This window comes from Oncorhynchus tshawytscha, linkage group LG16, assembly GCF_018296145.1.
Source record: "Oncorhynchus tshawytscha isolate Ot180627B linkage group LG16, Otsh_v2.0, whole genome shotgun sequence".
Taxonomy (NCBI): Eukaryota; Metazoa; Chordata; class Actinopteri; order Salmoniformes; family Salmonidae; genus Oncorhynchus; species Oncorhynchus tshawytscha.
The window spans coordinates 13,858,505-13,873,241 of record NC_056444.1 but is presented as its reverse complement, the minus strand read 5'-3'; the positions used below and the strand labels follow the sequence as shown (position 1 = coordinate 13,873,241).

At 41.7% G+C, this 14,737-nt stretch overlaps 2 protein-coding genes across 3 annotated transcripts in view; one reads left to right on the top strand and one right to left on the bottom strand.

The window, feature by feature from the left end:
* The window catches only part of LOC112232703 (histone-lysine N-methyltransferase 2C-like), a 301,309-nt gene extending 297,962 nt beyond the window's left edge, over positions 1-3,347 (top strand). The window contains exons 58-62 of the mRNA XM_042298636.1: positions 404-587; positions 864-980; positions 1,116-1,189; positions 1,305-1,413; positions 1,640-3,347. Of these exons, the coding sequence (XP_042154570.1) occupies positions 404-587; positions 864-980; positions 1,116-1,189; positions 1,305-1,413; positions 1,640-1,732 (577 nt within the window). The 3' untranslated portion in view covers positions 1,733-3,347. The remainder of the gene's footprint in view (positions 1-403; positions 588-863; positions 981-1,115; positions 1,190-1,304; positions 1,414-1,639) is intronic.
* Positions 3,348-3,398: 51 nt separating this feature from the next.
* The window catches only part of LOC112232704 (polypeptide N-acetylgalactosaminyltransferase 11-like), a 43,967-nt gene continuing 32,628 nt past the window's right edge, over positions 3,399-14,737 (bottom strand). For both annotated transcript variants that reach the window (XM_024399900.2, XM_024399901.2), the window contains 3 exons: positions 10,604-10,708; positions 7,382-7,519; positions 3,399-4,542 (listed from right to left, as the gene is read on the bottom strand). In XM_024399900.2, the coding sequence (XP_024255668.1) occupies positions 4,411-4,542; positions 7,382-7,519; positions 10,604-10,708 (375 nt within the window). In that variant the 3' untranslated portion in view covers positions 3,399-4,410. The remainder of the gene's footprint in view (positions 4,543-7,381; positions 7,520-10,603; positions 10,709-14,737) is intronic.

The following is a 14,737-nucleotide window of genomic DNA, read 5'->3' as shown; positions in this document are numbered from 1 at the left end:
CGCATAAGTGACACATTCGCTGTAAAATAATGCTAATGTTAAATATCCTGGGTTCCTGGAATGGTACTTACCGTTACATGTTGGTATATCTGCTCCCAGCCACACATTAACTGCCTTTCCACCCCAATAACTCTGGCTTCTCATTTGGTGGAACACCGCTTTCCCGGGAGGACCCAAATGAAGCTTATTCCTGGACCTTTAAATGGAGATTATCCATTGGCCATGTCTGTTTGTCCGGAAAACCACCAAAATGCAGTCCCATCACCTTTCCATCAATGTCATACATGCATAGAAATAGAATAAGTAGAGTGGTAGTACTGTGTTTCTATTTCGATGGTCATATGCTACTTCCTGCATGAATGCTTCAGGGTGTTGTATGTTTTGGCTCCTCCTCTTCCCATAGACCTCACACTTTGTCCAGCACCGGCATCGTCTCCTCTAAGTCCATGCAGACGGTTGGCAGCGTGGGTGTGGTGGAAGCACCGGAAGAGGTGATCCCCAAGCAGTTTGCATCCGTCCCCTTCCAGTACCGACGCATGAAAGCTGAGTGGAAGAGCAACGTGTACCTGGCGCGCTCCCGCATTCAGGTCTGTCACTGTGCTAGGGCTACATGCAGACTCTACTCAGGCCCTGATGCACATTCAATATAATTGTCTAACTTATTCAGGCACAGAAGTATCTCAATCCATTTTGCTTGATGCACATTGATTGAATTCAATGGTTGCTTTTGTGGTAAGTAAGTACAAGTTACCTGCTGGGTTATGAGGACATGACTGATATGGCATCATTCATAGTGGTCGTTTGCTTTCAGATTCATTGAGTTCAGTGTTTGAGGTGTTGACCCTCACTGTTTGTCCTGGCAGGGGTTGGGTCTGTACGCCGCCAGGGACATTGAGTCCCACACCATGGTGATTGAGTACATTGGTACCCTCATTCGCAACGAGGTCGCCAACCGGATGGAGAAGATGTACGAATCCCAGGTGAGTTCAGAAACCATTGCCATATGTTTCCCACAAGACTAAATATCATCCCCCTTCATCTTAACATCTACATGATAGCATAAGAGAAGAATGGCAATGTTGTATCTTCCATGTTATTCCCTTGCTGTGGTGCAGAACCGTGGAGTCTACATGTTCCGCCTGGACAGTGAGCATGTTGTCGACGCCACCATCACTGGCGGACCAGCAAGGTAAGAGTTTCCTACGTTCAGAATACACCATTTGACCCTACTTGTGTTACATTTCAACTCTGTGTAAATGTTGCTAGCATGTAGGAAAGTCGTTTACCTTTGGCATCGTCCTCAGATACATCAACCACTCCTGCGCCCCGAACTGCATCGCCGAGGCCGTGAGCTTGGAGAGAGGCGACAAGATCATCATCAGCTCTTGCCGCAATATCCAGAGAGGAGAAGAGGTAAGATATCCTCTTTTCATTAGCAATATACCTCGTTGTTGAAAGTAGAGACTGGAGACACATTGCACTGTGGCTAGTGGCTACCTCAGCCATGTGACATCAGCTAATGTTTAAGAATGGTCTCGTTGTATCAAGCATGCATAGAATTGTGCATCGTTATCATCAGTTTGTCATTGAAGTAATAAGCACCTGAAGTGTTGATCTGATTTCTCTCTCTCTCTCTCAGCTGTGCTACGACTACAAATTTGACCTGGAGGACGACCAGCATAAGATCCCTTGTCACTGTGGTGCGGTTAATTGCCGGAAATGGATGAATTAGAACAGGGACAGTTGGGGCAAAATACAGGCTACAACACTTCCAAATTATGGCGCGCACACACATTCCTTGTTATCTTTTTATATGCTTGTTGGTTCGTCAGCTGAAAAACGTATTACTTAAACAAAGACAACTTATCAGGGCAAGACACTGACCGCAGAACTGTTAGAGAAGACTAAAGAGGGAAGGGGCATCGCAGGCACGAAGACAATTCTTTTTGAGGCTGAGAACCGAGTCTTTCACTTTATATATATATATAAATGAATGGATTAGGGGAGGGTGTTTTGGGGTAGAATTCACCAGTTGACCAGGAGAGTTTTGTGCTGGCCACCGCCTTATTTAGTTATTGAGGCAGGTCCTCTGGATTATGAAATATATACAAATATATATATACATATAGTTACAGAAATGTAGACACCACTGAACAAGGAATGTACAGAGAAGACTTCCTTAGGGACAAAGCTAAGGGATTGTTAACTTGCACTAAAACAAATTTAGTCGAAAATACTTGATTCCATGAGTCAGTTTTTTTCCTTTTATGTAAAATACGAGAATTTTTGTATTTATTATCGAATCGCCGGCAAACTGCTGCCCAGGTGTTCAGTCTGATCAGAACGTGTTACTTTATACAAAGTGTAAATAGTCAATTAAGTAAACAATTGACCAAATGCTACCATAACTACATCATGGCTGTTTGGGTGAATACATTTTTTTTGAGAAAAGTATTTAAGAAGGATGTCATATCATTCTAAGAGTTTATGTGCTGTATAAAACTGTACAGAATGTGTAAAAAAAAAAAATCTAGAGTATTTTTGTTGTATTTAGAATTAAGTTGTGTTGTCAAATTCTGACCACTTGAAGAATATACTTTGCGTTTCGTTTTCCTTAGGACAATTTCTGTTTGCATTGACACGCGCAATCAAAGAGAGCACCAATCACATCGAGACGACTGAAATCCTAACCCTAGTTAATCTGACGTGAATGTAGAATTAGAGAGAACTGTGAATTTAAGGTTGGAAGCCACCCATACCATCAGTTAGCTTCTTTAACTGTATGTGTACAGCAGTCACTCTGAGATTCACCTCATACAGATAATGCTGTGCTTGGGGGGGAAATTGCCTTTTACTTACCAGTTGCAGGAGACACAATTATGCTTTTCGTTTACATTTCTTAAACATTCTGTTTAGTGCTGGCTAGTTGAGAAAAAATATGCTACTGTATGATAATTTTGATTTCTTTACACTCAATCACGAAAATTGGAATCTGGTACTAGCATTTCGTTGACCAGTTTGAAATGAAGTTTTCATTTGTGTGCACAACTTAAGTGAACTGTACAAAAGTTGGTATATTCAGTCTTGTTGTAATAAACAGTACATGGCATGATGTATTTTTAAACTTTCAGAAGAATCAATTGTATATAATTTTCCATAATGATTAATGAAATTTGTTTCTTGGATATTTTCTCCTCTTGTACAATATTCAGACCTCTTTTAATAGTGTCTCTTTTCTTTGTCCTGTATAGTAATGTCTAAAAAGCCTTTTTGAAGTATACAGCGTGTGATGGAGTTTGGAATCAGATTTAGGATCATTTACAAAAAATAAAATATTTTACATCTTACATTTGCGCTACTTTTCTCTGTGGGGGTAAATGGACAACATTTTAATAAGAGCCTGACAAAGACTTTTAATCAATTGCAAATTTGTCAAAAGGGATGTTCATACTTCAAATAAACATTTAGTTGGTTGCCTCATTGCAAAAGAGAATAACTAATACAAAACTGCACCACATAACTTAAGAAATTACATTTGGATCAGGGAAAAACTAGAACTCAAATCATTGTCAGATCTTGTTCAACCATCATAGCTCACCAGTACAGTGCAGAACAGGCTGTGAGTGGATGATTTTGCTAGTATTGTGGGCATGACCCAAGACCGCTAGATACTGTAGGAAATTCCATTTCTATTCGACATGATTTACGTAGACTGCACACACTATCCATCACTTGGTCAATATACCTGATGTAGAGCTAACACAGTGTAGCCTATCAATACAGTATTAAGGAAGTTGCCTTGCACATTTCAAGGGCATGAAAAATACATAACTTCAAAAACAAACTCCAGTGATCAAAATATTTGTACAACAGAAAGATACTCCCAAAGAAATGTCAACTAAATAACATGCAGTACTGTATGTCATTGCAATTAATATCAGATTGTAATAAGTACAGAATAAAATGCAATTTAACTCTAAAACCTCTAACACTGGCAGTCCATTGTTCTTAGTAAACACTTGTTTGGGACTTATACAAGATTAAACGTTTCTCTGAATTGTCTAATGCAAGAGTGCTGTGCAAATTGGATTAAATTAAAAATAATTTGCATGATGCATTGTAAAATTTTTTATCTAAAACAGGACATGGAATACTAATTTTCAAGAGGGGGAAGTCAGGCATACGAATGACTACAGTACATATAGCGTACCCACTTAGAGCTCCATACTTTGTGCACATCAGGCCGGAAGCAGTTCTGAAGACGAACAGCATTCGTTTTCTTCAAGAACACAGTCCGTATAATTAGTTCCATCCCTCTCTTGCTTAGTTGTAGCAGCATGCAGTACTCCCCCCATCCAGAGGGGGGGGGCAGTCAGCGTCTGGTATGTAACTAGTCGTGGGGTATCAACATCAGCCCTCCAACTGCCACTGCTGGGACTGAGAGCCATTGCAGATTGCCGTGGCAACATATCCCTTGGGGCTGATTGGGTCGACCACGGCCAGGCATTGGCCCACTGAGACTTGATACAGCCGGTTGCTTTTCTGGAGAGGGTTGGAGGAAGACAGGGCCATGTGTTACATACATAATTGGGGTAGAGAAGGAAGACAGGGACATATGTTGCATACCCTGCCTTCAGAAAGTACACTACATATACAAAAGTTAGTGGATTCGGCTATTTCAGCCACATCCGTTGCTGACAGGTGTATAAAAATCGCTCACACAGCCATGCAATGGCTCGTACTGAAAAGCTCAGTGACATTCAACGTGGGACCGTCATACTGTAGGTTGCCACCTTTCCAACAAGTCAATTCGTCAAATTTCTGTCTTGCTTGAGCTACCCGTGTCAACTGTAAGTGCTGTTATTGTGAAGTGGAAACCTCTAGGAGCTGCTCAGCCACGAAGTAGTAGGCCACACAAGCTCACAGAACAGTAAAAATGGTCTGTCCTCGGTTGCAACGCTCACTATCGAGTTCCAAACTGCCTCTGGAAGCAACGTCACCACACAAACTGTTCGTCTGGAGCGTCATGAAATGGGTTTCCATGGCCGAGCAGCCGCACACAAGCCTAAGATCACCATGCGCAATGCCAAGCGTCGGCTGGAGTGGTAAATCCCGCTTAACCATCTGGGTTTGGCGGATGCCAGGAGAACGCTACCTGCCCGATTGCAGTGCCAACTGTAAAGTTTCGTGGAGGAGGAATAATGGTCTGGGGCTGTTTTTCATGGTTCGGGCTAGGCCCCTTAGTTCCAGTGAAGGGAAATCTTAATGCTACAGTGTACAATGACATTCTAGACAACTCTGTGCTTCCTATTTTGTGGCAACAGTTTGGGGAAGGCCCTTACCTGTTTCAGTATGACAATGCCCCAGTGCACAAAGCGAGGTCCATACTGAACTGGTTTGTCAAGATCAGTGTGGAAGAACTTGACTGGCCTTCACAGAGCCCTATTCTCAACCCCATGAAACACCTTTGGGATGAATTGGAGCACCGACTGCGAGCCAGGCCTAATCGCCCAACATCACTATTGCTCGTGGTTGAATGGAAGCAAGTCCCCGCAGCAACATCTAGTGGAAAGCCTTCCCAGAAGAGTGGAGGCTGTAATCGCAGCAAAGTGGGGGACCAACGCCATATTAATGCCCATGATTCTGAAATGAGATGTTCGATGAGCAGGTGTCCCCATACTTTTGGTCATGTAGTGTAGTCACACCCCTCAATTTTTTTTCCTCCACATTTTGTGTTTCAAGGTGGGATTAAAATAGATTTGTCAACCATCTACAGAAAATACTTGCCAAAGAGGAGGAAAAATTAGATCATTAGTTTAAATTATAAGTAGTCAATCCAGAGTCAATACAAGTTAGAATCACCTTTGGCAGCAATTAGTCTAAATGCTTTGCACATTTATTTTTTACATTTTTCAAGCTCTGTCAAATTGGTTGTTGATCATTGCTAGACAGCCATTTTAAAGCAGATTTAAGTCCAAACTGTAACTAGGCCACTCAGGAACATTCAATGTCATCTTGGTAAACTCCAGTGTATAGGCCTTGTGTTTTAGGTTACTGTCCTGCTGAAAGGTACATTTGTCTCTCAGTGTCTGTTGGAAAGCAGACTGAACCACTTTTTACTCTAGGACTTTGCCTGTGCTCTATTCAATTTATTTTTATCCTAAAAAACTCCCAGTCCTTGGCGATGACAAGCATACTCATAACATGATGCAGCCACCACCATGCTTGAAAATATGAATAGTGGTACTCAGTGATATGTTGTTGGATTTGCATTCAGGACATAAATGTAATTAATAACTTCATCGTGCTCAAAGGGATATTCAATGTCTGCTTGCTATTTTTTTTCTACCATTAGGTGCCCTTCCTTGCGAGGCATTTAAAACTTCCCTGGTCTCTGTGGTTGAATCTGGGTTTGAAATTCACTGCTCAAATGAGGGACCTTACAGAGAATTGTATGTGTGTGGTACAGAGATGAAGTAGTCATTCAAAAATCACATTGAACACTTATTGCATTCAGTGAGTCCATTTAACTTACTGTATGTGACTTTACTCTTTCACTTATTTAGGCTTGCCATAAAAGGGTTGACTACATTCAGCTTTTCATTCATTTGTAAAAATATAATTCCACTTGGACATTATGGGGTATTGTGTGTAGGCCAGTGACAAAAATAATCTCAATGTAATACATTTTAAATTTAGCCTCTAATGTCAAAGGTCAAGGGGTGTGAATACTTTCTGAAGGCACTGTACAGAATGGAGGGAGAGGATAGAGACTGCGTACATTATCTACTGCACCTAATAAAGGAGCCCACTGGCGGTGGTTGTGATTCCATCTCGTCATCACCATCATGATGCCCCGTGGTACCAGCGGTATGCACCAGTTAAATGCCACAGTAATAGTGAAATGTATTAGTCATATCAGTACTGGTCTGATGATGGTAGCAGTCATTGCAACAGTTGCTATAGCCCTATTTGCTTCTATAGATGGGTTAGCTGACAACGTCAGGAAAACGATGTGCACGCTTCAATGGGACAGAGGTCTGTTGTGATTTGGAATGGCCAGATAGCTAGCGACAATGACAAGAAGCTGCCATGTCATAGGTGGCTCATTTCAGCTAGATGTATCTTGTTCTTGATACCATGTCTTGTTTTGACTGATCTACGTCTATGCTAATATGGCTAACCAACAACTGTAACAATGTATTTGAAAGCCAACAAGTGCTCATTGTGCGAATGTATTTATGTTTTCAAGTCAACAATCCAAGCCCCAGTAGTTGCGCCTGTGTCAGTTGTGTTTCTAAACAACCAACCCGTCTTTTATATACAGATATGGGGATGATTTGTGGATTCAGCAACAGTGTGGAGGCTCTAGCTAACTCACCCCCAGGGTCCACTGTTGGGAGCCCCCTGAGCCGTGACACTTCATGAGGCGGGGTGGGTCAGACGAGCGGATCTCCGACATGTCCAGACACAGCAGGCCGGCTAGGATCAACTCGTGCTCCTCATCATAGGCCCACTCCTGGGGAGGAAGAGGGAGGTAGGTTAGGGAGAGAGAGAGAGAGAGAAAGAAAGGCAGAAGAAGTATATACTGTATAAGAAAACCATGTCACGTGGTACAGACTCGAGTGAGGAATGTAAATTCATTTTTAAAAGCCCTTATTCCATATCCAATAGACTGTGTGGAATAAACCAGAATTTAAACTTGACCTACTCCCAATACTTATGACAAAAAAGTTTCATGCCTCATTTGTCAGTAGACGACTTCACAAACAACCGTTCACAACAGAAGTTGTTGACCTCATCGTGTACCCAAGAACTGCTGCAGTAAGACAGAAGTTCAGATGGAAAGAGAATAGAGAGCGAACCGCATGAGGAAAAGAGAGAGTGGGAGAACACATGTGGCACAGTGCAGAACTGCAGTAGCTTCAGCTGAACTTCTACCCCACACAGACAAAGTGACTCACTCTGCACCATTTTTACACACACAGGAAAGTGGAAGAGCTTGTCTAATGGAAGTGTATTTTTTTTTAGTTGAGGATTGAAAAGATAGAAGCTCTTCCAGTGGATGTGACCCTGAAAAAGCCTGGGAGGGGGGGGTGTACTGGTACAGTTCATGTATTTCCAGGTTGAGATACTGCACTTTCCCCGTCTAGCCAGGGTACCCTCCTACAAAACAGTTATTGTAGCCATAAACAATGGTTGAAATAAGGTAATGAAAGCTAAGAAAGATTAGGAGATAGGAGGTTGAAATAGAACTCATTTCATATTCTAGCACTACCCCTTATAACCATTGTCCATGTCGCCGGACTAACAGGTTCTATTATCACTGTAGGTCAATCAGAGGCTGGCAACATGAATAATGACTGCCAGTGACGCAGGGGCGGTAGGGTAGCCTAGTGGTTAGAGCGTTGGACTAGTAACCGGAAGGTTGCAAGTTCAAACCCCCGAGCTGACAACAGGCAGTTAACCCACTGTTCCTAGGCCGTCATTGAAAATAAGAATTTGTTCTTAACTGATTTGCCTAGTTAAATAAAGGTAAAATAAATATTAGACCATATGATGGAGGTGAGGCAGAGTCTCACACAACCTATTTCTCCATCGCTAGGACGTTTCCCCAACCCACATGGAGAATCTCCTGAAGTACAGGAATAAGCTTAATCTGGATCGGGGGAACTAGTTTTGAGACGCCACTTCCGCCTCTCGGGTGAAAAGTGGACGGCGCTATAGAGCGGTGTTTGTCAGACATTGAGACATACCGAAAATTGGACTTCTAACAAAATCGTCTGTAGCGTCCAAACGGTTTGGCATACAAACCCCTCTATGGAAAGATGAGACTACAATCATATCAAATTGTATTTCTCACATGCGTCGAATACAACCAACAATGCAGTTTTAAGAAAAGTATTAACTAAAATTGTAACTGAGTCAGGTTTGTAGGCCTCCTTGCTCGCACACGCTTTTTCAGTTCTGCCCACAAATTTTCTATATTCTATTTTCTATATGTTGCTTCAATACATCCACATAAGTTTCCTCCCTCATGATGCCATCTATTTTAACTTCCTGACTGATGTCTTGAGATGTTGCTTCAATACATCCACATAAGTTTCCTTCCTCATGATGCCATCTATTTTGTGAAGTGCACCAGTCCCTTCTGCAGCGAAGCACGCCCACAACATGATGCTGCCACCCCCGAGCTTCACAGTTGGGATGGTGTTTTTCGGATTGCAAGCCTCCCCCCTTTTCCTCCAAACATAACAATGGTAATTATGGCGAAACAGTTCAATTTTTCAGACCAGGGGACATTTCTCCAAAAAGTAGGATCTTTGTCCCCATGTGCAGTTGTAAACCGTGGTCTGGTTTTTTATGACGGTTTTAGAGTAGTGTCTTCTTTCTTGCTGAGCGGCCTTTCAGGTTATGTTGATATAGGACTCGTTTTACTGTGGATATAGATACTTTTGTACCTGTTTCCTCCAGCATCTTCACGAGGTTCTTTGCTGTTGTTCTGGGATTGATTTGCACTTTTTGCACCAAAGTACGTGCGTCTCCCTCCTGAGCGGTATGACGTCTGCGTGGTCCCATGGTGTTTATACTTGAGTACTATTGTTTGTACAGATGAACGTGGTACCTTCAGAATTTTGGAAATTGCTCCCAAGGATGAACCAGACTTGTGGACATCTACAATTTTATTTCTGAGGTCTTGGCTGATTTCTTTTGATTTCCCCATGATGTCAAGCAGAGGCACATAGTTTGAAGGTAGACCTTGAAATACATCCACAGGTACCCCTCCAATTGACTCAAATTATGTCAATTAGCCTATTAGAAGCTTCTAAAGCCATGACATCATTTTCTGGAATTTTCCAAGATGTTTAAAGGCACAGTCAACTTAGTGTATGTAAACTTCTGACCCACAGGAATTGTGATAGTAAATGAATCTGTATGTGAAAAATGACTTGTGTCATGCACAAAGTAGATGTCCTAACCGGCTTGCCAAAACTACAGTTTGTTAACAAGTTATTTGTGGAATGGTTGAAAAACTTTTCCAACCTAAGTGTATGTAAACTTCTGACTTAAACTGTATCTCTCAGATATAAGACAGACACTGAAGAACAAACTTCCTTTTATAATTATTTTCTTCCATGTAGTGAATCTGTTATTCAATGCGTTTGTATGGGCTAATAGCAAGCAGTAAGGACAATTAATATATTTTGGGGATACTTCAAGGGGTCTTAATATTCTAAATCAAATAGTAAAATAATTCCATATAGCTTAGTTGTACCCCCCTCCCGCGGATTAGACAGGGCTTAGATTCTTATGGGTTAAAGTGTTGATAAGCAGAGAGACCAGTAGAGGATATTTCACAGTATTGTGCCGGCCCAAACCATGCTCTTTTCAGTTAATATCGTACAGTGTAGGGTCAGACTGATTTCTTTCCACACCTGTTATCAGGGCAGGTCAGCTTGCTTTTAGAATGCTGAGTCGTGCTTGAAAGTACAATGTGAAAAGACAATATCCTAGCACAGTATGGTTTGGCCCTACAGATTATATAATGTCCAAGGCAGAGGTGGGGTGGGGGCAGGGGGTGCTAATATGTTAGTTAGTGTACCTGTTCTGGGTTGTGAGTGTCACAGGACCTCAGCACCACGGCACCCCCCTTCTGGGTGGACCTCCCCTGGGCCACCAGACACTTGTCAGCCTTCAGGTTCCGCAGCTACAGAGAAAGAAAAGGATAAGTGAGCGTTCTAAGGTGAAGACACTGTTGCGTTCCAGGTCATCTTTATTGCAGCCTGGCTGCGCATCTGAGAACATTGCTATGTTATATTAATGTGGTTCTGGCTTCAGATCTTGAGATCTGATCATCTGCACTGTGCGATTGCAAAAAAAATACAAAATATTGCCCATAAACTCAATCCATGATAAATGGATAAAAACCAACTGAAGTTACACTACTGGTTAAAAGTTTTACAACACCTACTCATTCAAGGGTTGTTCTTCATTTCTTTTACCATTTTATATATTGTAGAATAATAGTGAAGACATCAAAACTGAAATAACACATATGGAATCATGTACCAACCAAAAATCTGTTAAACAAATCAAAATGTATTTTATATTTCAGATGCTTCAAATAGCCAATAGGGTAGTCCTATTTGAAGCATCTGGATTTGGATTTGTTTAACACTTTTTTGGTTACTACATGATTCCATATGTGTTATTTCATAGTATTGATGTCTTCACTATTATTCTACAATGTAGAAAATAGTTTAAAAAATAAATAAAAACCCTTTAATGAGTAGGTGTTCTAAAACTTTTAACCAGTAGCGTATGTCCATACTCCAGACTATGCCACTGGAATGTACAATAGACCCAACACCCACTCCCCTGAATCGACAAGACAAGAATATTTAAAATGTCATTATTCTATTGAGGGACCTTTTTCCAACTGCCTCATTTCTAAGCCCATTTCCATAACCTTATTGATATCTTCAGAAAACCAGGTATGTTAAAGCTGGAATACTTGAAGGTGAAACTTCTTATTTGTCCGCCCACCCACCACCCGCGGCGCTCCCTACCTCTGCTTCGTCAACAAAGCAAAACAAATAACAGTGGTTGTGGGGCAGACAGTGTATGGATTGTGGATTCCATATTTAAGAAATCACTATGAAGTTTCCTTCCAGACTAACTAGAATATGAATGTCCTCCCAGGTAGACGGATGTAGCAGAGCTGTCTGTGGTTTATCAATATGAAATACATACAGTGCATTTGGAAAGTATTCAGACCTTTACCTTTTACACATTTTGTTACGTTACAGCCTTATTCTAAAATAGTTTTCCCCCCCAATCTACACACAATACCCCAAAATGAAAAAGCACAAACAGTTTGGCATTGTTGCTCTTTTTTTTTTTTTTAAATGAACTGAAATATCCCATTTACGTAAGTATTCAGACCCTTTACTCAGTACTTTGTTGGGTATGAAGCTACAAGCTTAGCACACCTGTATTTGGAGAGTTTCTCACATTCTTCTCTGCAGATCCTCTCAAGCTCTTTCAGATTGGATGGGGAGCGTCACTGCACAGCTTTTTTCCAGTCTTCCCAGAGATGTTCATTTGGGTTCAAGTCCGGGCTCTGGCTGGGTCATTCAAGGACATTCAGAGACTTGTTCCAAAGCCACTCCTGCGTTGTCTTGGCTGTGTGCTTCGGGTTGTTGTCCTGTTGGAAGGTGAACCTTCACCCCAGTCTGAGGCCCTGAGGGCTCTGGAGCAAGTTTTCATCAAGGATCTCTCTGTACTTTGCTCTGTTCATCTTTCCCTCAATCCTGACAAGTCTCCCTGCCGCTGAAAAATATACACACAGCATGATGCTGCCACCATCATGCTTCACCGTAGGGATGTATTGGCCAGGTGATGAGCAGTGCCTGGTTTCCTCCAGACCTGACACTTGGCAGTCAGGCCAAAGAGTTCAATCTTGGTTTCATCAGACCAGAGAACCTTGTTTCTTGTGGTCTGAGAGTCCTTTAGGTGCCTTTTGGCAAACTCCAAGCGGGCTGTCATGTGCCTTTTACTGAGGTGTGGCTTCCGTCTGGCCACTCTACCATAAAGGCCTGATTGGTGAAGTGCTGCAGAGATGGTTGTCCTTCTGGAAGGTTCTCCCATCTCCAAGGAGGAACTCTGTCAGAGTGATCATCAGGTTCTTGGTCAGGCCCTTCTCCCCCGATTGTTCAGTTTGGCTGGGTGGCCAGCTCTAGGAAAAGTTTTGGTGGTTCCAAACTTCTTCCATTTAAGAATGATGGAGGCCACTATGTTCTTGGGGACCTTCAATGGTGCAGAAATGTTTTGGTAAACTTCCCCAGATCTGTGCCTTGACACAATCCTGTCTCGGAGCTCTATGGATAATTCCTTCGACCTCATGGCTTGGTTTTTGCTCTGACATGCACTGTCAACTGTGGGTACTTATAAAGACAGGTGTGTGCCTTTCCAAATCATGTCCAATCAATGGAATTTACCCCAGGTGGACAATCAAATTGTAGAAACATCAAGGATGATCAATGGAAACAGGATGCACCTGAGCTCAATTTTGAGGCTCGTAGCAAAGAGCCTGAATACTTAGGTAAATAAGGTTATTTGTTTTTATTCTTAATAAATTTGCCCAAAAATCTAAACACCTGTTTTTGCTTTGTCAGCATGCGGTATAGTGTGTAGATTGAGGAAAATATTTAATTTAATCAATTTTAGAATAAAAAATACATATATATAACCTTTATATAAGTACTAGGCAAGTCAGTTACAAATTCTTATTTTCAATGACAGCCTACCCCAGCCAAACCCTAACGACGTTGGGCCAATTGTGCGCTGCCCTATGGGACTCCCAATCACAGCCGGTTGTGGTACAGCCTGGAATCGAACCAGGGTCTGTTGTGACCCCTCTAGCACTGAGATGCAGTGTCTTAGATGGCTGCGCCACTCGTGAGCCCCACATTTTGTTACATTACAGAATAAGGCTGTAACATAACAAAATGTGAAAAAGGGGAAGGTGTCTGAATACTTTCCGAATGCACTGTAACTTGTAACTCAGTCTGTTTGAAGCGGAAGTTCTGAACCTGTAAGTGGTATGGTGTCTTTTCATCCTGGGGACTGAAGCTCCTTCATGACTTTCTCAACACCACGCTGCCCCCTGTTGACTGGATATGGCATTTTTTAAATTAAATTAAATAAGAAGAAATTAAGTGCAGTATGTAACGTTGTATTGATCATTTTTGCTTTCCCTTGGCTTTTGAAGAATGTTCAGGTATTTATTCGTTGCAATCTTAGAACTACTTTCAAACCCTAAAGAAACATGCGCGGGAACAACTTTACAACTTCCGAGGACCCCTAGTCCATCAGGAGACATCTACGGTTTGTATACAGAGAAGGTGCTTCACTGACAGTAAAGAAGTAACTTTATTTAATGTATAACAATAAATATGTCAGAGGGCTACTTGCATGTGAATGATGTACACAATTACACCTTAAAAACGAACATACATTCCTTGAGGTTTATTTTTAATTTAACCATGTTAAAACTTCTTATGGCTGCAGGGGCAGTATTGAGTAGCTTGGATGAAAGGTGTCCAGAGTAAACGGTCTGCTCCTCAGTCCCAGTTGCTAATATATGCATAGTATTATTAGTATTGGATAGAAAACACTCTGAAGTTTCTAAAACTGTTTGAATGATGTCTGTGAGTATAACAGAACTCATATGGCAGGCAAAAACCTGAGAAGAACTCTAAACAGGAAGTGGGAAATCTGAGGTTGGTCGATATTCAACCCAGCCCCTATTGAATACACAGTGGGATATGGATGAAGTTGCACTTCCACTAGATGGCAACCGTCTTTAGAAACTTGAATGAGGCTTCTAACTGTGTTGTGGAGCCGGATGGGAGCTCTTTGAGTCAGTGGTCTGGCAGAGAGCCAGGTCCTGGTCACGTGCATTTCACATGACCTGCGTTCCATTGCTTCTCTACAGACATAGGAATTCTCCGGTTGGAACTTTATTGAAGATTTATGATAACAACATCCTAAAGATTGATTCTATACTTAGTTTGACAAGTTTCTTCGACCTGTAATATAACTTTTTGAAGTTTTCTTCCGACGTTCGGATGGACCTGCGTACTAAACGCGCAAACAAAAGTAGCTACTTGGACATAAATAATGGACATTATCGAACAAATCAAGCATTTATTGTGGAACTAGGATTCCTGGG